The 23,485-nt window shown below is 45.0% G+C and overlaps 1 protein-coding gene across 1 annotated transcript in view; it reads right to left on the minus strand.

Annotated features, from left to right (window-relative positions):
• The window catches only part of LOC308389121 (MAM domain-containing glycosylphosphatidylinositol anchor protein 2-like), a 139,928-nt gene that overhangs the window by 38,633 nt on the left and 77,810 nt on the right, over positions 1 to 23,485 (minus strand). Inside the window, exons 7-12 of the mRNA XM_080870272.1 lie at positions 18,696 to 19,025; positions 16,837 to 17,151; positions 11,243 to 11,515; positions 7,515 to 7,663; positions 4,033 to 4,210; positions 168 to 188 (exon numbers count right to left, since the gene is read on the minus strand). Of these exons, the coding sequence (XP_080726398.1) occupies positions 168 to 188; positions 4,033 to 4,210; positions 7,515 to 7,663; positions 11,243 to 11,515; positions 16,837 to 17,151; positions 18,696 to 19,025 (1,266 nt within the window). The remainder of the gene's footprint in view (positions 1 to 167; positions 189 to 4,032; positions 4,211 to 7,514; positions 7,664 to 11,242; positions 11,516 to 16,836; positions 17,152 to 18,695; positions 19,026 to 23,485) is intronic.

Genomic DNA, 23,485 nt, shown 5'->3' on the forward strand with positions numbered 1-23,485 from the left:
GGGACGCACCTGAAAAGCTTTTCCTGTACTTCCTGCAGGAGCCTACACTCTTTGTATATGGCTAATCCACCTTTAGCTATGTTCCCAGTATAGAAGGCCATTTGGACTGTTTTAAACCCAAGTGCAGCCCAGTGTGTGACTGTGTGTCAGTGTGGGCAGATACTTACTGAGATGTGGGTTAACAGGAGCTGTGAAGGGACAAAAAAGAAGAGGTCAGTCAGAACAGTCCAAAAACACTCAGTGTGAGCAGAACCGTTATGATCCAGGACAGTAACTGTGACACAAACGTGAGAACGGTGTCGTTTCAAACCAAGCTGGACTGCAAACAGCTTTTTAGATCATGACGAAATACAAGACAAAAAACAGGAAGTGACCTTTCAGTGTAAACCTGTTTGATAGCGAGCCCCTCTGTCCTGGACACATTTCATCATGCTAAAGTTATGATATAAGAATAGATTGGATTGTGCGGACCTCGGTGACACTCCCAGGCTGCTTACCCTACAACCCAACCCTGATTCTAACCTATAAAACCCTTGAACACTCAAGCAGCTGTTCGAAAGTGGAAGTAGCCTCGACACACTGAGGTGTGCGCTTGTCCTGTGCTTTGTTACACTGTGGCAGTCTCAATAATATTACCACAGCACTTCAGTGTCTGACCAAATGTAAACCATGCTGGAAATGCTGTTCTTATCCAAACCGTGGGACATCAGGAAATGCTGATCTGACAAGAACCCTGAACCATGGCCAAGGTGTTGTGTTGGGAGGAAATTCATTTACAAACTAATGAAGGATTAGAAAACCTAAATTTACTAAATCACACGCAGTGGAAACAGCTTTTATTACCTAATTGCAGGGTTCAGGGTATCCATTCTTCTCTTAAATCCAGCTTTGACAGATGTCACATGGTGACATGCAGAGCATCATGTGACCCAGCTGAACGTCAGTCTGCAGGCATAAGTATCCTTGGGCAAGATACTGAAACCTGAGCTGCTCTCTGCGGTGTCTGTAGCTCAGGAGGTAGAGAAGGAAGGTTGGTAGTTTGATTCCTGGCCAGTGTTCCCTCTAAGCTGTGCGCGTGCGCAATTGTGCACTGCTGGCACAGAAAATCTGCGTCGTGCACAAAAGAACATCTAACCTAACCTTTTGCAGTGTTAGTCAGTGACTGGCTGCTCCCGTGTGGGATCAGAACGATGCCGCCTTATCCCACAGTCCAGCCAATCACGCGATTCACATTCGTATATAAGCAGCTGATCAACGTGGCTGACAGGCTCTGACAGCGTCCTTATGTGCGACACCGGTGTTTTAGCAAAGCGGCTGATGTGGAGTGAAGCCACGTTAATGACAACGTGTACAACCATTGGAGATGTGAGCAGGACAGACGGAACAACTGACGGACAAAGTGTGGACTTTATACCAGTTTTTAAATTGTGTTGATGAGACACGTAAAACCAGAGTTACGATAAAATATCTGCAATGTTTGTTTTTCTTCCTGAATACTGTCGTTGTTTATATTTACTGCAGGAAGAAAGCCAATGTTATTTTTGACGGTGCCAAACGTTTGGTGGACATCGTGGACATACAGCGCTGCACTGCAGAGTCACACTGCTAGCATCGATGCAGCGATCAGGACGCAGGACACAATGTGACGTAAAAATAAGCATGCAAACTTGCACTAAAAACTCTGCGAAACAGCGAGGTGAAAGGTGAACCGCGTTATAGCGAGGGACCGCTGTAATCTTGAAGGTAAGTCACAACATACCCTTCGTAAATACTAACGTATAGAAACCGTTACCAGCAATCATTCATTTTGTGTGGCTTTTTTCACGGTTTGTTAACATGCTGTGTAGGTGTGTACCTGACTAGCTGATATCGACATAATGGGGAAACATCTGGTTTGACTGTTCTTCACCTGTAGTTTGAATGCTGAACATTGGCCTGTTTGAATCATGAGACCAGTCACTACACAGAGATGTGCTTCTGAATGTGGACGATGTGTCTTCTGCTGCAGTGATGCAGCTCTGCTTGTGTTGAGTGATGTAAACAGCTGATCGATCTAAACTCTTTAAACGTCAAAATTGATCATTAGATTTTTTATGACACGACAGCGGTGAGTGTTCCCACCTTCTGCTCTTTGTAACTTAACGCCATCTTTACGTTTTCCAGTTTTGGACATGATTTTGGAGGATATATCTTCGCAGTAGCGATTGACCGCAAAGTAAAGCTACCGGAAATGCACAACCCCACATCCGGTCTCAAACCAGGAAGTTAGCATTGTCTCGTGCACAGGGTCTATTGTCCAGTCTACATGCATAAGTGTCCTTGGGCAAGATAAGCAAGTTGCTCTCTGATGTGTTCATGTGTGCATGTTAGATACAAAGCATTTAGGTGGAGGAAAAAGGGCATGTTGCACAAACATGGGGCGATCGTGGCTCAAGAGTCGGGTGCTCGTCTTGTAATCGGAAGGTTGCCGGTTCGAGCCCCGGCTCGGACAGTCTCGGTCGTTGTGTCTTTGGGCAAGACACTTCACCTCCCGCCTACTGGTGTTGGCCAGAGGAGCCGATGGCGCGATATCTCAGCCTGGCTTCTGTCAGTCTGCCCCAGGGCAGCTGTGGCTACAACTATAGTTTGCCTTCACCAGTGTGTGAGAGTGAATGAATAGTGGCATTGTATAAATACAATCCATCATTATTATTATTACAAAGTGCAGTTACCATCATGGTTGTGTTTGTGGCACAGAGGTAAAATCGTGATCTGGAGGTGGCAGGATGTTCGCTGACAGTCAAAAGTCCTCATCAGGCAGCAGACTAGGTCATGTTTACGTGTGCATCAGCGTCTCCTGCTGTGAGCAGGTTGTTTCTCTGTCAGCCTGATTTTACTCCACTCGTGTTTCTGTGTTGACTTTGACTCCTGTCTGCACTTTCCACCAGGATTCCTGTCACACTTCAACTGTTTGCACTTTTAGCTGAAGTGTTAACTTTCCAGCTAAAAGTCTTGTTATCTTAAGTCATTCGACACAGATATAAATTATTATTCAACATTTGAGGCATTTAAGCGGCCCTGTGAAGCCCTCCTCTGTGAGACCGGCCTTCTCATATCAGCTCATGCTTCCTGACATCACTTTACAGGCTGTTTCATCAGTGGCTTAAAACAGAACCAGAGAGAAGGCCAGAGTCGAACAATATCACTGATTAAATACATGTCGGTGTACAGACAAACAGGAAGTGAAAAGAGATGAGTGAAAAAAAACTCATCGGGTGATGGAAAGCCCACCAGCGTCTTCGTTAGACGCTGAAACACCACGGCCAGCTTCATGGAGATCTGAAGCACAGATGTATGGCAGGGATGAGAAGGAAAAGTCCTGTATGACTTAACTGCCTCCATGGCTGCAGCGCATGAAGAGCTACATCTCAGACTCTACAGGCCTCAGTTAGCATGTTAAATGTTGAAGTTCATGACAGTAAAATTCAAAACCCCTTAGCAAGTACAGTTTGCTTGGAAGGCTTCTTTGTTTCTCTAAGAAGAAGATGGCAGCACTGCTTTGGTTTGCCAAGCTGCATCTGAACACACCGTAAGACTTCTGTCATGTCCTGTGGCCATAATGTACATCACCGTATCTGGCAAAAACCAAACACAGCATGTCCCCACAACATCAGGCATGGTGGTGCCACTGGCACCCAGCATGCATCGAGTTGATTGTTGGGTTTTTTCTCTGTTTGCTTTGTATTTTAGGGTTTTACCTTCAATATAAAGCACATGTAACGTTTTGCTGAATTTAGATCATACAGCAGGACGATGATCATGCAGCAAATCTACTAAAGAATACCTGGAAAAAAGAGGTTTGTTACAGACCTCAACCCAGCCTGAAACACTGTCGCAAGCCTTAAGAGAGCTGTGCATGAACGTGAACCTCAGTGATCTGAAGCAGCGTTGCAAACAGCTGTGCGTGTAAATTCCTCCAGAAAGATTTGCGAGGCAGTGTTTGTGTACCTGCTCTTGTTCGGGGATTGAACGATAGAAAACGAGGCAGCCTACCGCTGTATGTGATGATGCGCTCAGTGGAGTCTCCTTCCCCGTAGCGGGTGATGGGTGTCAGGCGGACCAGGTAGGATTCAGGTTTGATGAGTTCAGTTAAGTTGTAGGTCAAGAGCTCCCCCTTCTGGATGGTTCCCTCCATGGGAATCTCCTGCTCCCACCAGCGAGACTGACCCATCTGAAACAAAACGCGGGATTTTCCAACTCATCCAAATAACACATTCATTTCGATTAACTCGACAGATCAGCCTAAACTCAGCACAGCGTGCCAAATGTTCATTTGGTTTTTTAATGGGCAACAACAACAGGAACATTCTGCGTGTTAGCCTGAAGCAGCTACTGTGGCTAACTTTACCGTAACACGTGACTGCATGTCGACAAGCAGCAGCTATGCAGAAACTCTAAGCTGAGGCAGAATGAGAAATTGTGGAAGCGTTATTGCCATATTTGTTTCCATGATGCACTAGAGCAGCTGTAACTGAGCACATATTCCACTAAGGCCAGTTTCCTATCACCCAATTTAAATCACATTATGCAGATCTTCACCACAATGCAATGAGATCTTCAGGTTCTCCTTAATCCATGCCTGTCTATGGTGCATGACCAACACCTCATTGTTGCAGGACGTTACAGGAGCTACAATGTTGCAAAGAACAAAACATGTGCTGCAGAAATGTAACATGTATCAGAAGGTCATAGGTCATTTCTGTACTTCAGTCTGCTTGATATAACACGATTACTAACATGGACTCTTTAATGGCTCATAAACAGGTGACTGATCTGTCACTCTATGGTGCCTCCCACACCACCATCGTGCCTCATTATGTGCAGTCAGTACAGTACAACGAATAAATTAAATATTAATTCTGAATTCTGCTTTGGTGTGATTTTCTGTATGGGAATACTTGAGGCACAAGTGTTTAAATTGTTGTGTCTTGATTTGTGTCATCTCTCAGTTTCCTTCCCCCAAATTAAACATTTTGATATTTCTTCCCCGACTTTGTTTGCCTCCTCATAACTTTTTTCTCCCCATCAGCACTTCCTCCTTTTCTCTGTTTCTCAGCAGCTCTGCAGAATGAAAAGACGAGCCAGTTGCCATGGGAACACATCTTCCTCCTGCTCCTTATTTTATGATGCCAGGCTGCTGCTGCAGGGACCTCAGGTAGAGTTTCAGGAATCTGTGCTGCAGGAACATTTTCCACACGTGTGTGTGTGTGTGTGTGTGTGTGTGTGTGTGTGTGTGTGTACATACACGTGTGTGTGTGTGTTGTTCTGCCATACCAAGCACACCAAGTCATGTGATCAGTGTGTATTATATGAAGCTGAAAACTAAGGGAGGCAGATCCCAGAAGGTTGATTCTGTTCATCTGGACGTTTCAGTGGGAGAAACGTTTCATCATCATCATCAGGTGACGTCTTCGGTCTCAGCTGACTGCAGGTTTCCAACCTTATAAGCAGGACATTTGCATAATGACTGAAGCCAGCCCACTGAAGGAACAATGTCACGAACAGCCAAAGGAGCTTGCAAAGAAAAGCGTCTGGACTTCTTTAAGTTGCTTGAAGACGTTTCACCTCTCATCCGAGAAGCTTCTTCAGTTCTAAGGTCAAATGGTGGGGAGTCCCAGATATAAACCTAGTGCGAGTTTCCCCCCAGAGAGGGACAAAAGGACCCCTGATGATCCTCTGATCGCCTGAGCCAAGGTGTGAAACTGGGTGTGGGTCCCAATCAGCCAGAGTTTCAGGTGAGCTGGATGACTGAGAACCTTCACAGACACAATGTCATGAACACTGATCAATGAGTCCCATTCACAGAGAGGTGGGGAATGGCTGCAATCACAGCATGTAAGATGGTGACAGATGTACCCTTAGGCCCCTCCTCCATTCAGAGATGGTCTTTCCCTCCTTGACTCCGCCCTCAAACCAGCGTTCCTCCCTGTCCAGGATGATACATCCTCATCATTGAAAGAGTGTCCACTGGCCTGTAGGTGTAAATAGACTGCAGAGTCCTGGCCTGACGAGGTGGCTCTTCTGTGTTGTGCCATCCTCTTAGCCAGAGGTTGTTTGGTTTCCCCGATGTATAAATCCTGACAATCCTCCTGCACTTAACAGCGTACACTATGTTACTCTGTTTGTGTTGAGAGACCTGATCCTTGGTGTGGACCAGTTTTTGGTGCAGCGTGTTTTGGGGTTTAAAAGCCACAGAGACCCGGTGTTTAGAGAAAATGCATCTCAGCTGCTCCGATAGTCCTGACACGTACGGGATCACTACCAACTTCTGATACATCAGGACATACGGGAGACGTCAACTGTGCTGATGACCTTCTTCATGACCGTCATATTTAGTTTGCAAGGTGTCAGTGCTAGCTGCTACACCACCTGTTTGCAAAGCTAACTAGTAAATGGTAAATGGCCTGTATTTGTATAGCGCCTTTACTAGTCCCTAAGGACCCCAAAGTGCTTTACACACATTCACACACATTCACACACTGGTGATGGCAGCTACATTGTAGCCACAGCTGCCCTGGGGCGCACTGACAGAGGCGAGGCTGCCGGACACTGGCGCCACCGGGCCCTCTGACCACCACCAGTAGGCAACGGGTGAAGCGTCTTGTCTTGTCTAGTACATCACCATATTTATTTATTTTTGGTAACATGGTAAACTGGTTCTCATACAGTGCTTTTCTATTTTACTGGCGCACTGAAGGTGCTTAATATTTGACTTGTATCAAACACATAAGACAGTATATGAAGATGATCCTGACACCACGACATCGGACATTGTGGAAGTTAATGTTGTTATTCCAGAGTGGGATTGGGAACAACGTACATGAATCTAGAACAGTAACACAAAGGCAGACACGAGTTTGTGGAGTTGTAGTTTTCTTATTTCTCATGACAACTTAAAGTTCCTAATTTAAGCATGTTTTTCTTTGCAAGCTATAATTTCACACTGGTTGTTTTCCTTTAATCACAAAGCTGCTTCGAAGCACAGCTATTAGAATAGTTAGAGTCTGTCTACTAACTATGCTAACACCCCTCGTATGCATGGCTAGTTTCAGGGGTGGTTTAAAAAGCTGCGGTGCACTCAGTTCATTTCAGAATCAAGTGCAAAAAACAGGCAAAAGGCTTTTTCAGTAAATTAGTGTCCGATTGAAACATCTCCTCCCACCTCACATGTGGTCACCGTGCTCTTTGTAAATACAGCCTGGGGGAAGTCAGCAAATCAGTCCTCAGTGGTTACAACAGACTTTTTCAATTAAATATTTCTAACTTCATAACTCACTTCACAGTTATGGATTATAAGCAAGTCTCATAATCCATAACTGTAAAGTCTAACGTGCATATAGATGGATTTTAGACATTTCAAAGACCCTTATAAACTCTGGAAAACCTCCCCTGAGTTCGGACAAACAAAATGCAAATGAAGACATTTGTGGGGACGACTGATTGCTGCATTCAAATAACAAACCTGCTGCACTGACCTGCCTTATGCCGAGTCTGTAGGCCAGGATTCGATCCACAGCGTTCGGCTCCATCTGAGTCCACTGCAGCTTGAAGCCGTAGACTCGCGGCCTGCTCTGCCACAGAGCGCTGTAGGTGTCGTAGTAAAACTCTGGAGGGTTGGCTTTTCCTGAGGAGGCAGTTGGGTCAGAGGTCACACAGGGCTGGAAACAGGTCCAGGATGTCTTTTTCACTCATGAATAGAAAACAATGTCGTCACCGTGTTTTTCAGTGTGTGACACTTGGTGTTACGATGGGTCGTTTTTATATCTTTGGCTGCAGATTACTCGCTGTTGTGTGTTTGTGTGGCGATGCTTGGCATGGTGGAACTACCAACCAAAACAAGGCTGTTGGCCAGTTTAGCAAAACTCTTGCTTTTCTCAGCAACTTGCAGGTTGCTTTCACAGGACTCAAAAATATTAAGCAGACTTGGCTGTGTCAGTGATACACATGACCACATTGTAACAATGGCATCTCTGTATGTTTGTGTGTATGAACCTGCTTTTATCAACATAAGTATCAATAAACAAAGATGGATTAGCTGATGGCAGTATAGTTACATTTTCATAAATATATAATGCTAACAGCAACATGATTTCTTTCTATGTGATACTGTTGCTAATTCTGCCACTGAGTCTATTTTACTCCAAACAGCTGATCAGTAATGTTACTACGGGGACTTGAAGCAGTTGGCTGAGGGCATTTAACTAATCTCTGTGCACGTGCACAGTGCATGCTAGACCCTCCCTGCACAACTGAAATGATCAGCAGCTCCTTGCCTTACTTGACGGTTGATCCAGGGACAGTGGCTGCAGTCTCATTTGTTTGGTAGCCACAGCTTTTGACTTGTTTGGTTTGACCGTTGGCATCCATGATCTCTTTTCAAGGTCCTGAATAATCAGGCCTCATCTAACCTTGATGGCCTTACAGTCCTGTATGCACCCATTAGAGCACTTCACTCCTGCTGTTGTTCCTAGAGTATTTAAAGTAGAATGGGAGGCAGCGCCTTCAGTTTTCAGGCCCCTCTTCTGTGACCTTATGCCATTAGACTAACAGTAAATGCAACAGGAAGCAGCACAGCACTGTGTTGGTGTTCTCACGTCTCATGTTTTCTTGTGTTTTACGTGACTGTTTTAAACCAATGGTGTGTGTTCTGCTTGTGTGACAACAAGATTATTTATGTTAGACTTCAGCAGAAATCAGGGCTTTAAAAACACACAAAATGACTTTTGCTGTTGTGACTTCAACAGACAGAAATGAATCATCCTATTAAAATTCTGTTTGTTTCATCTGTCTGACGGTGGGAGGAGCAGTCAGACCGTCTGGCGAGTCGTCATGTTGGCACTTTGTCTCACAGTTTCATGTCTGCTTCTGTCACTTTTATTCTGAAGCTTTACGCTGTCTCATTGGTCGCTGCAGGATGAGCAAGGTTTAAAATGCCACCAGTGTGTTCACACCTGATTAACAACGCAAACTTCACCTCAGCAAATGACAAGTCTGGCATAATCACCACCATTTTCTATCATCTTTATATCCTGAGCTTACAACTCCACTCTTTAAACACTTTCTGCTGCTGCCTGCAAAACGCGCTGCTGCTCAGCGGTCGGCCCTGATAAGAGGCTTAACACATCGGCGGGTTTTACAGGAAGTCTCTGGGCGCTGACAGGGTGCCTCTGCAGGGGAGCTTTCAGAGAAGACGCAGACACAAGTGGACTCAGAGACTGAAACCCGCAGAGTCGGTTCAGCCTGGAAGTCAACAACAACTCCAAATTCACGTGAGACAAAACCAGACCTGTGTAATTAAAGAGATGGATTACTCGTCCGACGCCTTCTCTTTTATTTTCCACAAAAGTTGATACGTATTTGTTGAAAACGTAACGAGCTGAGTTACCATGATTCAAACCCCAAAAGGTTTAAAAAAGGTTTAAAAAAACATTTTAAACATATTAAATGTTGCCTTCTCTCCCCATGCTTGTTCAGTTACATGAAATTATGATTTTATTCGTTTCCTCACGTTAAGATAAAATCCTCATAACAACATAACAACAAAAAAACTGAAACATCTGAAGCTCGGGATACAAACACTGCTAAAATTATTAAGTTAAGCATTCCACACACACACATGTGTACATATATATATATATGTGTGTGTGTACACATTAGTAATCTAAAGGATCCTTCATGACTGAGTACCCGCTGTCAGCAGACCCTTTCTTTGTGCTACATGTAGTGCTGTTAGCTTCTTCAGCGTGTCAGGTCCTGCTGCTGTCCAGCTCTGCGCTTGTCTGCTTTGGTGATGGCGACCGGCTCATCCTTTAGTCCACCAGTCACCGTTAGTGTCATGTGACACCTCTCTCTCTCAGATGTTCTTCCAGAATTGCTCAATTTCAGCTCTGGATGGGAATACACTCGCTGCTGTTATTCTCCTGTAGCTGAGCGCGCACCGTGGATGGGATGGATCTTTTCAGAACAGACCTCAGCTTCTCTGGTATCTCACGTCAGCCTGGTGGCCGGAGCTGTGAGCATCTGGCAGAGCCTCAGTTATGGAGAACTTGTTTCCACTCAGGACCCTGCTATGCCTTATTTAACCAGCTAACTAGTTAATCTTGCAATCAAGTGCCCCTATGATTACTGTGACAATGGTGTATATAGGTTCACTGGTTTCAGTGGTTCACTGGTTTCAGTGCATGCTAGTACAGTTCTTATATAGCTCTCCTGGAGTACTCAAAGCGCATTAACCCCATACACACCCATTCACACAAGCACTGAGTGCTTTTCTAACTATCATTCATCCACTCCGATGGATGTGGAGAGCAAGTCGGGTTAGTATCATGGATATTTGGCATGCAAACTGGGGGAGCCAGGGATCAAACCACCAACCTTCCAATCAGCAGCTGACCTGCTGACCTGCTCTGCCTCCTGAGCTGTCAGACTGTGGGCCAACTGATCTTACAGAGCAGCAGGAGGTGTCAGGCTCACATCAAGTGTCCGACATAAGGCTTCTTAAACCACTTATGACTAATAACCTTGGGCTGTATTACACTATGGTACATAAAACTGTTTAGAAATCCCTATAGTAATATTTTCAATGCTGTCATGAAGGCAGCTACACCTTTCTTATTAAGCTGACAATGAGGTCATGTAGAGTAGGGAACTGCAGCACTCCTACAGGCAGCGTGTCGTCAGTGACAGCAGCTCGTTGGAAAATTAAGACGCGTAAAAGTCAGGTCTGAACTCATTCCAGACGAGTACAAAGTCAGCCTTAAATCATCCATTGGTCAATAATCAACAGGGACGTGTCCCAGATATGATCAGGTCACATTATCTAAGCCAACATGTTCAGATTAGGTACTGTAGATAACAGCAATGTTATGTTTGTCCATACTGCCTCCTGTTGCTGCCGTTACGGAGAGTTCCAGCAGGTGTCGCTGTGGTTCTCTTTAGATGTTATGTGTACTTCCTGTTACGAGTGTACGGACGTTCATGTTGGCTGCTAATAAACGCCTGGCATACAGTTACAGCGGACTGGTTATTATAAGCAAAACCTACAGGTACCAAGTCCACTGAAAACCTCACCGAGAACCAAGTTCTAGTCAAATGTCTTCACTTTTTAAACAAGTCAAGCAATTCAGGAAAATCTACGATGACTCAGGTCATGTTAAATATAAAGTGACTAAAGTGCAATAACTCAAAAAATAATAAAGCTCACCTGTGACCAGGAACGTGCAACGTCCTGCCCCGGCCTCGTTGGTGATGTCACAGGTGTACTCGCCATAGCCCTCCCTGTTCAAAGCTCTGACGTGGTAGTTCGTGTCGTCTCTCTGGTCACTGAACTGTCCGACAGTCAGGAGGCGGGTGCCCAGCTTCCACTCATATCGCAGCAGGCGAGCCGGATGAGCTCGCAGCAGACGGCAGGTAAGGCTGAACGCCCGGCCGAGGGCCTGACGGATCTCCGTGTGCTCGGGCTCTACGGCGGGAGGGACTGCAACACAGAGCCAGGGAGGTTTCTGACACTACTGATTTCAGGCTTTCTTCACTTGGTCTCATTTTTGTTTTTAACCAATATTACAAACTTCACACAATGAAAACCAGCATAAATATTATATATAAATAAAATAATGGAGAAATGGCATCACTTCCTGCACTTCAATCATACAAATCCAGATCTTACTCAGGGCTGTGTTCACTTCACTGTTAATGAAGCCAGAATGGCTTGAAAATAGCCTCTTACATATTTATAGGATTTAAACTCAGATGTGCGTTGGTGCTGCGGTGCTCCGCTGAGGTGCACTGTGTTTTTAAATCCCTCCAGCAGAACTTTAACAGAAGCTTTGAGCCGAATTGCAGGTGTCACTTCACAGATTAACATCCTGATGCCAAACAAGGAATAAAGAGAAGAAAAGAGCAGCTGCAGCAGCCGTCCTGCGACCTTTCTGCAGACAGGAACATCATCTGAAGGATGGAGAGAACCAATAAGATGTAAAAGCTCACGAATGTCTCAGAGAAGAAAAACAAGTTGACTTTCGTGGTCAGGACGGGTGGAGGTGGCACAAAAGCACTCAAACGTGGCGTAATGAGTGAGGAGTGACCCGGCTCATAGGGTTTGCAATGGTACTGTAAATGGGAAGGTAGGTAAGCATTTCCTGGTCCTTTTGGCTTCTAACAGGGCCGAGATTTACAAATGGACTTTGTTATTCAGTAAAACTGAAGCGAGCGCCACCGTGGTTTCACTGGAAAAAGCCCTGAAGCCACGGTGCCACGCCCTTCCTCATTTCTTATTGTACCTGCACTGAGGGTTTGAATTCATCTCAATCGGATGTAAGTCCAGACTTGGAGCCAATCAGAGGTGGACTCTGGTGTAGTTTGGATCTTCGTCCTGCTGCACCCACACTGAACTTCTACAGGATTTATGGTTGCATCAACTACAGCAACGTGTCCAGGTCCTGACACAGTAGGACACTTTCAGCAAATCACCCTTTTGTTCTGAAGTGCTGTGTTTACGCCAGATGTACAAGGTTCAAAAAGGTTTTTGCCTCGTAAGCCCAGAGAATATCTCCCCGAGAGCCCGAGGATCCTGCAACCACAAACTCAAAGTCCTGTAAGGTCTTCACTGAGCTGCTGTTTCTGGGCAAGATGTTGAGCCCCAAATTATGGTGACACGTCGACTGTTCTGCTAAGTTCAATAAAGCAATAGTGTGAATGTAGCTTGTAACGTATGAAAAGGCTTTGAGCAGAGTAAACGTTACTCTGGCACCTGAACCATGAACCACACGAGCCATTAGTCTGCTCCACTCAAGGATCCAGGTTTCACTCAAACAGGTGATTTCCTGAGATGGTGCACAACTCATCCTGTGTACATGAGACACACACACACAGACACACACAGACACACACACAGGTCTGAGGTTCGTTTCGAGCCCCTGGACATGTTTCCACGACCTTCTACTGAGAGGGAAACACAGCAGGAACATGTAAAGGTCAACCGGACGCTTCTGCCTGATGCCGACCTTCAGCCAAGCCCTCTGATTGGTCAAAGAAGACTTCTAACCCTGCTTTCCCATAATACACTGCTGGACCCAGTCCCAGCTTGTTGATGAACTCTGCTCTTTCCTGCAGTTTGAGCAGCTGCTCCACGAGACACTTCAGGGCCAAACGAAGAACAATTTAATGTACGAGGTAATCTCAACAGAATGCAATGATGTGCGCATCACTGCAATGCTGGATTTTATTAAAGATAATAAAAATGTTGAAAACGAGATTCTGGGATTTTAGTGGAATTTGTTTCACATTGTTTCATGCAGCAACCTTCTTTAATGACACTGTAGGCGGGAGAGTGGCTGTTGTTTCAACATCCGCTCAGCAGTTCGGGGCATCTGTGTCACGCTTTTCATGCTACAATGCAGCGATGGCCATGTTTACCACATCATACTGTCTTTGGCAAATGAAAGCTGCTGTTAGGATGCACTCAGAGAGATGCACTGACCATGATTCACCTGAAGGCAACTTACTGCACATGTTGCCATTAACCCTGAGAAAGCACCAGCTTTGAGTTAAGACCTGCACATTCCTGTGCCTCAGAGGTATTTTAATTGATTTGAAGTTTGTAATCATTTGGTTTTAATAAAGCAGCTGCTCTCCTAGGCTGTAATATTTTCCAGAGAACAATGGGTCAAACGTCCAAGCCCCCCCCCCCGTCCCTTGGTGTGATTTTAAACAGCTGCTACAGTACGGAGGACCACAAGAGCCAAACAGTTCTGTGCTTAATTAATGAATTGTAGAATAAAATCTGCATTTGTGAATTCATTTTTGAATTCCAATTTAATAAACTGATTTTAAAAATGCTTTTTAAGTCTTCATTTCAAAAAAAACATTTTCGAATTGCACTTTAATAATAATAATAATCAAAAAAGGTTAACTTGTTTAACTTGTCACCACCACACATCACTGTCTCCTCTGTAATCCAGTCACATCCAGTAAGAGCCTGTGAGGGATTATTGTCAAAGTGAACCCTGAAACAGCTCATTTGAAATGTTGCTCACAAGGTTTTGTGCTGTACAGCTCGCTTCTCGCTCACAGATTTACTCGTGTTTATTTGTCTGTCAGCAGGTTTCTCGAGGCTCAGGGAGATTTTCTATTCACGTACACTTAGAAGTTAAATCTGTGTCGCTGTGACTTAAACGTTGTTTCACTTATTTCAGAGTAATCCACCTATAACCTGACTGTAATCTGCTTACTGTGGCTGAACACCATTAAACACCTTCTGTCTACAAAAGTCTGATTTCAGTGAAAATGGAAAAAACATTGTGCCATGTTTTTATGTGATTCTATTCTTCTATTCATTTTTAATATGAAATGTTTGAAAATGTCTAACATTAAATCATTATTTTACTTGTTGTAGAGTATTTAAAAGCAGAGCCTTCAGTTTTCAGGCCCCTCTTCTGTGGAACCAGCTTCCAGTTTGGATTCAGGAGACAGACACTATCTCTACTTTCAAGATTAGGCTTCAAACTTTCCTTTTTGCTAAAGCATATAGTTAGGGCTGGACCAGGTGACCCTGAATCCTCCCTTAGGCTGCTGGGGAATTCCCATGATGCACTGGTTCTTATTCAATCACTATGTGCTAATAGACCTCTCTGTCTCTCTTCCGTCCTGTCTCCCTCTCCTTAACCCTTAACCCGGCAGATGGCCCCGCCCCTCCCTGAGCTTGGTTCTGCCGGAGGTTTCTTCCTGTTCAAAGGGAGTTTTTCTGTCCCACTGTCACCAAGCGTTTGCTCATACGGGGAGGTCTGACTGTCTTACTGTAGAGTCTTTACCGTACTGTGTAGGTGGGGTCACAGAGTTTTCCTAATCTATTAAAACATGTCTAATAATTGGTTTTATTTTCAACCTACATTTTCAGCCACCTTCTTCTTAGTCTTCAGATACTAGATTGGTTTGTTGATAACATTGTTGAAATGTCAGATTTGGATGAAATCTGCTCGGCATTTAATAATGTTGACTTGTCAGGAAACGAAAAGGAAAAATAAAGCATCACTAAGAAGATTTGTTTTTCAAACTATGAGTCAGGTTTTGTTCCTTAAACTCAAAGCCCGGGCTGCTGATTTCCTGTGAGTGTCTGCGTCGACGCTCTGCAGAACGAGGCCCATCCGAGCTGCAGAGGAGATTTGCTCTGACAGCCTTTTAGTGCGGCATGAAGCCAGGAGCTGCAAGTCTTCCCGTCACATCCTGTGATGCTATTTTGTGCGACGCAGCAGCCTGCAGGTTAGACAGAGCGTGACTGGAAGGTGGTGGATTCAGTTCTGTCCGAGACAGGCAGGCAGCATGTGTCCGTCAGCATCGGCCCGAGCGCCCGCGGCCGAGGCGGTGAAACGCGTACCTGCTGAGCTGCAGCTGTCGGTGTGTCTTTCAACTGATCTGCTGTTTGTATCAAACTGATCTGGAGCTGTCTGCTCTGGTGATCGGTTTGATCAGTGTGACATTTCTTCTGCAGGGCTTAGGAGTCAGCTCCACAATGCATTCTGGGTATTTTAGGGGCTAAAGCAGCAGTTGTTGGTGGCTGTTTACATGAGCAGCAGATGTTACGGTGTGAGCTGCAAGGAGATCTTTGACGGGAAAACGTGCAGTAATTATGCATAACAGACTTCCCCTCTGATAAATAATCACGTACACGAGTCCTGCAGGAGCTGAACCTCAGCTCATTACAGCAACAAAATCAAGTAGAGTTCCTGTTAATAACAGTTATTGTTGCAGGAAGTGCTGTGGTGTCAATGCCTCACTCATCTACCAGGCTCAGCAAACGTGCCCCTCACAGATTTTTGGACACTTCATAGGCTACGTTCACACTGCAGGCGAAAGCGCATCAAATCCGATTTTTTGACCCTGTGCGACCATCTATCCGATCATGGTGTGACAGTGTGAACGGCACAAATCTGATATTTTCAAATCCGCTCTGGGTCACTTTCGTATGTGGTGCTGAATCCAACACATATCTGATGTTTCAGAAAGCGACTGCTGCTTGATGGTCAGGTCGCATTAAATCCGTCTTTTACGTCACCGACACAAGACAGGCGCCAATTATCAGCGCCGGAGAAGACATCGCGAACGCTTCCTGGACATCCAGCGAAACTCTTGGGAAGACAACGTAAACATTTTATTTGTTCTGTATAATCTGCAGATTCTGACAGAAATCTGCAGCTATCCTTTGAAGCACCGCTGCTCTAAAACAGCAATAAGGATCATTATTAGGTTATTTACATTATTATGTAAATAACAAAATAACTTAAAGAAAAAATTGGGAAACGTGAAGTCCGAAGTCTTTATATTAAGGCCATCAGTCAAACATACTGTTGCTCTGGGTCTAAACAGAGCGCGCTGTGTGTGACGTCTTCTTTTGCGCATGCGGGCGCGTTGAGCATTCACACTAGAGCGCGTTTGCTGTCGCATTTTATTTGTAGTGTGAAGAAGCAGACAAAAACATCAGAATTGAGCATCACGACCTGCAGAGTGAACGTAGCCAGCCTGTAAACTCAACTCTTTGAGTGGACGTCAGTGAGAGGAGCCACGTTGAGTTTGAATGAACACCTGTTACAGGAGCAATGATGGTTTGTTCCCAGATCTGCCTCCACGTTCTCCGAGACACTTGAAAGAACTTCAAGAAGTTTGTCTGGGAATCCTGATGCCTGAGAAACTGACTCAGCCTTCTGCTTCCTGGCTACAGCTCACTGATGAATAAAACTATGTTTCTGAATGTTGTGACATCGTGGAGCTGTGTGTGTGGCTGAGTGACGTATGCGTGTTACCCACACTGCACCACCAACTGTATCAAGGCCTCTCTGGGCTTGACGTTGAAGCCGTTGTACTGGCTCGTCTGGCAGCGGTACGTCCCGCTCATCTCTCTGGTCACGTTGCTGATCCTCAGGATGCCGTCGTAGCTCTCCGTCTGAACGGAGCCGTCTGGCATCAGTGCCGTTGCCGCCGCCGCCACCCCGCTCTCCTCCACCCGAGACCACAGGATGATGGGTTTGGGTTTTCCAGAGACCAGGCACTGCAGGTCTACGGTGTCGCCTTCCTGAGCGATGAGGTGAGAGCGCCCCCTGGGGACGGTGAGCTCTGGAGGAACTACAGGGACAGAGACAGGATATCTGCTAACTGCCAAGGTTTGGACCCTTCAGAATAAAAGAGGAGCAGGTCTACAGCTGTGCATGAGAAACCCCCGCACACAAACACATCCTCCAAACACACACGCACATATTTGTTTCAAACTCCACTGCAGTTTGTTTCAACCTTCAAACATTTAGTAAACACTTAAACTAAAAATGTAAACTGCATTAAATTACAAATAAATGAATCAAATAAATGAGCTACTAACTCTTTTACGCTGCGTCCGCACCTACACGGGTATTTTAAAAACGTTTCTATGCATTTGGACCTTTCGTCCACGTAAACGGCGTTTCGAATCACCGAAAACAAGTTTTTAAAAACTCCTTTTTTGCGTTCACGTGTGGACGATTCAGCGATGCTTCGTCTCCTGCTTTGCGTTGGTGTGGGCGCCCCGTCAAAAACCTGTCCGTGATGCCAGCAGTGTCCAAGTGTTTTCTTTTCTTTTCATACCGCGCGTGGTTGTTGAAGGAAGAGGAATAAAGTCCAGTGCTTTCTAATTAGGGAGCATTAATCCAGACTTTTGCCTAACGAGCTGGAGGAGGCGCACCAGGAGGGTGACGTGGAGCGTCCTGCTGTGGCGCCCCTCATAAGGCTGCAGTGGGTATAATGCCTTTGCTTTCTGACTCATCTGTGAGGTTAACTTTGCCTCCACACACAAAATGTTTTTGTTTCGTGTCTGATGGAGAACTCGTCCTTCATCTAGAGTGACACTGAGAGAGCTGCTGGACTGTTCTAGCATTTATTTTCCTTATGGGGATTCAGGAGTGACCCAAGCGTGACCTTCATGCGTCAGCAGGCGTCACGCACAGTTTGGACTAAAGCGGGAGTTCGATTACCCCCGCCTCCTCTCGGGCTCTCTGACTGTTTCTTTCACTCTGCCAAGGTCATGAACAAACAGGAAGCCGCCGGCAGTCGTTCATCTGCCTGACATCTGTCTGAAGGTCTGCTCCTCTCTGTATCTGCAGAAGCTCAGAGCTTTGTACCACAGTTCAAGGACTAAACAACTATTATTTTAATCTTGGTGGCACAGAGGAAACCAGCCAGTGACAAGTGTACATGAGCTCATTCCCACTGTATGTTTTTGAAATGATGCAGGATGCGTCAAACAGCTGTCACAGATGACAAGGTTCAAAGAAAACAATTCAGAGCTGCAAGATATTATTTCTGAAAACCCGATATGAGGAGTGGGCGGTTTTATAATCAGCCTCAGTTCTGTGTGCGGCAAAGTTCACACTTTATCTGAATGCCTGTCATCAGCAGCTGTGAGGAGCTGCCCTATGCAGAGCTGACGAGCTGGCTGAGCGTGGTTCAGGGGTGACCGACTGCTTGGCCTTCAGTGCCGCAGCCCCATGTCCAATCAGGCTCTAGCGTTGATCACAACAGCTGCTTCGAAGGGGCTGCCAAGTCACCGGGGCAGCTGTGATTAGTGCGTATTTCATTAGCGTGCATATTTGAGCTGGCAGCTGTTTGTTAACTCCACCTACCATAAGAGCTGGCCTCACCTGTGGTGGATGAAATGTTGACATCAATGCTAATCTCTGGGGTTCCTCCGTTCCTTAGTGATGCCACACAGGTGTAGGTGCCAAAGTCGGTGAACTTGAGGTCGATGATGTCGAGGTTGGTGGTTCCCGGCGAGACGTCTGTGTCAGTGTGGGTGATGACCATCCGCTCTGAACTCCTCAGAGGCCGCCCGTTCTTCAGCCAGCTGAACTGCAGTTCCTCTGGGGGCGTGGCCTCTACCTGGCAGCTGATCTTCACCTCCCGTCCAATCTGGATATTGTCATCATTGTGGTAAGGGTCAGGTGTGATCCAAAAGCGACCTTTACGGAGACCTACGTGACATAATGGACAAAGAAAGACAAACATTTGGGGACAGAGAAGATGAAGTAGAGGACACAAACACTAAAACACATCAGTGTCCTCGACCGAACTTCCAACATATTCAGAGAACAATCCGGTTGTAAGTTGACAAAGAAGATGCAGTAAAGAAGATGAAGATGCTCAGGTGTTGTGGTTTGATGTGTCTGTGGAGGTGAGGGCTGAGTGTCCGTTTAAATAAGTGCGACTGAAATAAACAACGTGCTTTATCTGAGGGAGCGTGAGTCCTTGAACGTCTCCGACAACAAGCGTTCAGCTTTATTCTTCATAAATAATTTTACTCCCAGCAGGAAAAAAACAGACAATTCATCTGCCAGGTAAATTTAAAACCAGACATCAAACACGAGTGTGTGAAGAGGAGCTGAAAAGGAGTAACTTTATTACAAGTGTGAGTTAGCTGTCAACTATGTATCCAAATAAAGGTGATATTTGGGGGTATTTATGGGGACAGCCTTAGCGTGGACCAAGATGAATATCAAAAACGATGAACTGCCGAACAGAGTATCTGACTCAATGAGCCAATCTGAGCCTAGGAATGAACTGAAAGAGCAGCAGTTCAGCAGCAAGCCGACGGAGGGTCCAACAAGTTTGACATTTACCAGAAACAACCGCTGTTTTGTGGAACTCAGGTCCTTAAATTATTCAAAAGGCTGCAGCATCAACCTGACGGATTTATGAACAGTGTCCAACTCAAAACCTGCAACTGAATTTTTGCGACGACCAGTCAGGTTCTTACTATCTATTAGCATCTGTCACGCGCGCATTTGAACAGAAATGTTAGCTATATTACAAAGTACCCCTCTATATAAAGACTCAGGGGTTGGATGTTTTATGATCATCTTTCAGAGCATCCACAGCTTTCCCTGGATGCTCTTGTTTCGTTGGGGTTCAAATTGTATTTAGTAAATCTTTAACCTCCAAAGACCCGAACTCTCCCACAGCAGCATTTTTAATTTCTCTTTGATGTTTGAATATTGGACCCGATGAATCTAAAAACAAAGAGTCACCAGATTTGTTTTTACCCGATTTTTGTTCCTAAGAACAATGAGAGCCACACATTATTCGTTTTAAATTTTGATGGAACAGTGGCAGCATAATGTCCTCGTGGACAGTATTTTGGTCTAAATGACCCAAAATGTGATGTCCACATATGTGGACGCAGGTCCCAGGAGGTTAATATACTTTTTAAAGTTTGCAGCAAAAGCTCAAAATAATGACAGCAGTGCTCCCTCCTGGCAGACACACCTAAATGCTGCACCACTTTGTCCTTGAATTAAAGCATTCATAGGATTTTCCAAAAAGTTGACCTTTGACCTTGAGGTTGTAGTCACTGTGAATCGAACTCCTCTGAGATTTTTAGTATCTGCGTCACCTCGATTTAACTTATTGAATTCACAATTGTTTCCATTTTAAACTGACTGGTTCTTTGCTGGTGGAGCACTCAAAGCCCTTCACAGGTGTCGTAGCCCCGAGCACTTGTTTTCTATCTAACAGTGCATCAGGAGGACCTCAGGATTCAGTTCATACATTGGCATGCAGACTGGGGCAGAAGGATCTAGATCAGGCAGATGACCTGCTCTACTTCCTTAGCTAAGGCTAAGTCAGTCTACTCACAGGGTTCGTACCTGTACACACACACATTTATGTATATATCGTGCTACAATTCACATTTGATAAATGTCGCCATTAATTCACTCTGACTTTTGCTGTTTTGCTTCCACCACGATAAAATGCACTTCATGCACAGCTGTCTCTCTCTGCACGTCAAGAACAGCTTCCCGTCTCAAATCTCTGTTTTTTGCATTCGCTTATTACCCATCAGTCTACCGTTGCTTACAGCGCTGCCGGCTGCTGTCTTTGTTACTTAAATGACCTCAGACAAGAAAGCCTCATTTCTGCTGTTCACTACTGAAGAAATTTAAACTTTTTCAAATTATGCAATATTGCAGAATATTTTTAAGTTTCTCTGCTATAAAAATCCAGGCCAGGAAAATCTCCTTCATGTTTTTCTGTTTTATCCTCAGTTACTTTGACACAAAGGCCTCTACTGTGATGCTCACACCTCTGTTAAAGTCCCACATGTATCAGTTCTGATAAATGATCAGAATTATAATATTTCTGACTGTCTCAGGCAAAACTGAATCGAATCAGGACCTTGTGAATCAGAATTGAATATAGAAATCAGTGATGATGCCCAGCCCTCATGAGCAGCCTAGGCCTGACAGAGGGGATGTAGCTGTGGGTAATAAGAAAAGATGAAAAGAACTATTGATACATTTTTTGTTAAGTTAAGGCCTGAACTGTCTGAAATTCATAGCCAGCTCTGACACGGAGCCATCAACCTCTGAATGCTGAAAAAGCACAGTGTATCCAGGAAACACATTATATGCTGCGATAACTGCCCAAGTGTCCCCTCTAACACTGCCTTTCAGCGGCAAGCAGGTCGTCAGAGGAGCCGATGTGATGATTAAGTTTAACATTGTCTACAATACTGCCAAAGAGTGCCAACGCACTTTAAGCACAAGCACTTTTTCAGTAACTTATCTTTCCTTAGAAATGTGCTCTAAATAAAGAACTTTGTGTTGACAACATTGTTAGTGAATCATTTACAAGTTAATATTGTCTGTGTGGACGGCAATTTCCCCCACAAAAAAGTGCACATGTAAAACTGCGGTGTTAAGCAATGCAGTTGAAAAATTTGGGTGTGCCTAACTGGTGGGGAATGGGTTAGGGTTAGTGGTGCGCCTTTTTTAAAAACCGTGGCAGAAGGTTAGTCTGGAGCCCTGACTCAGTAATTTGTTTGGTGGCACAATGGTCGTTGTGTAGGCTTGTTTCCCACGTCAGTATCTCATTAGTTCCTATCAGAGCAATGACACCCACATATTTTGTCTTGTCTCTTCATATTTTAAATTATTAGAATCACCCTTCCTGCTGTAGAGCAACTAATCCGTCTGAATGGGGCTTAATTATTACTGAAGCCATTTGTTCAGTTTAATCCTGGGACCGTCCACAGCAACGTGCTGCTCTTCACTCTAACTGCTGACAGGATTCATTACCCTCATCACGACTGTTCTGTCCAGACTGATCCGCGGCATCACGCGTGATGAAAATGCTTCATTTTCTGATTCCTTCATTGCAGACGTCATTCTAGGTGATGAAAAAATAACAACGTTTACAAAGTACCAAAGTGGCTCCAACTGAGACTTTACTGCTCAAGATGGTTAAAGAAGTGTAAACGAGTTACTGCGTTTTAGATGTTGCTTACTTTTTCCAATCTGGACACTGATGAATGCTGCACTGGGAAAATGGGTGAGACCAACAGAGGATGTTTGCACTGACGCCACTTACATGGCGGCTGTGGACCCAGGACCTTCTTGCTGTGAGGCAACAGTGCTACCCACCAGTGTAACACTAAAACTGTCTATTGTCACTACAAACAGGATCGATGATGCTTTGCCTTTGATCCTACAGAACTCGTGTCACATTTTCATGTTTGTTGTACATGAATTGTTTGAATCTGTGTGATCAGTGTCGGTAGGAGTTTTTATAGCTCCTTTAGTGCATTAGCAAAGAAATCTTGATGATGATGGATCGTCAGGACGATGTCTGATGTATAAAGCGGTCCAGTTACACCAGTTCACACTCACCAGCACGTTCAGATTATCTTGGATAAATCACTTTGTTGTATGAATATGCAACGATTCACCAGAATCTTGTTTTGTTAATCCATTATTCATGTGAGTCTGTGTGTCATTCACAGGGAAATGTTGGCATATTGAATAACGTAGTTAAAGTCATGAACTACATCAAAGCAAGCACCCCTACACTCATATCTGCTCGAGCAGCTTTGATGGATGCAGAGATGGATGTTGGGCACAAATGGTAAAGGATGCTAAAGGATGGCTGCCTGTCCATCGTTGGCCAGAGTTGGAGTTACAAGAGCTACTGCTGAGGTTTCTTTCAGGAAAAACAAGTCCTAACCAGCAGCACATTTCAGTGACAGGGTCGCAAATCGTCCCTTCAAGTTGACAAAGTAGCTGCATTCAAAGCCAAACTTGAATTGTGGGGTTGCCAAGTGCACAGAGGGATATTTGACATGTTTCAAGCATTAGCAGGGCCTTGGGAAGAGATGGAGGCAAAATTCTCCCAGCTTGTGCGAGACCACACATCTCTGCTTTCAAAAGAGTTCAAGCGGTACTTCCCAACCACAAAAAGCCCCCGAACTTCAAAAGAATGGATGCACGGCCCATTCGTGAACAAACCAGGTGAACAGAGCGTGTCTGTGCAAGAAGACGATCCACAGCTGCAAATGATGGTGGCCTCAAAAGTACCTTTTAGATCAGCGGTCCCCAGCCTTCTTTGCACCACGGACAGTTTAATGTCAGACAATATTTTCAAGGACCGGCCTTTAAGG

The sequence above is a fragment of the Rhamphochromis sp. 'chilingali' genome (genome assembly GCF_963969265.1).
Source record: "Rhamphochromis sp. 'chilingali' genome assembly, chromosome: 21".
Lineage (NCBI taxonomy): Eukaryota > Metazoa > Chordata > Actinopteri > Cichliformes > Cichlidae > Rhamphochromis > Rhamphochromis sp. 'chilingali'.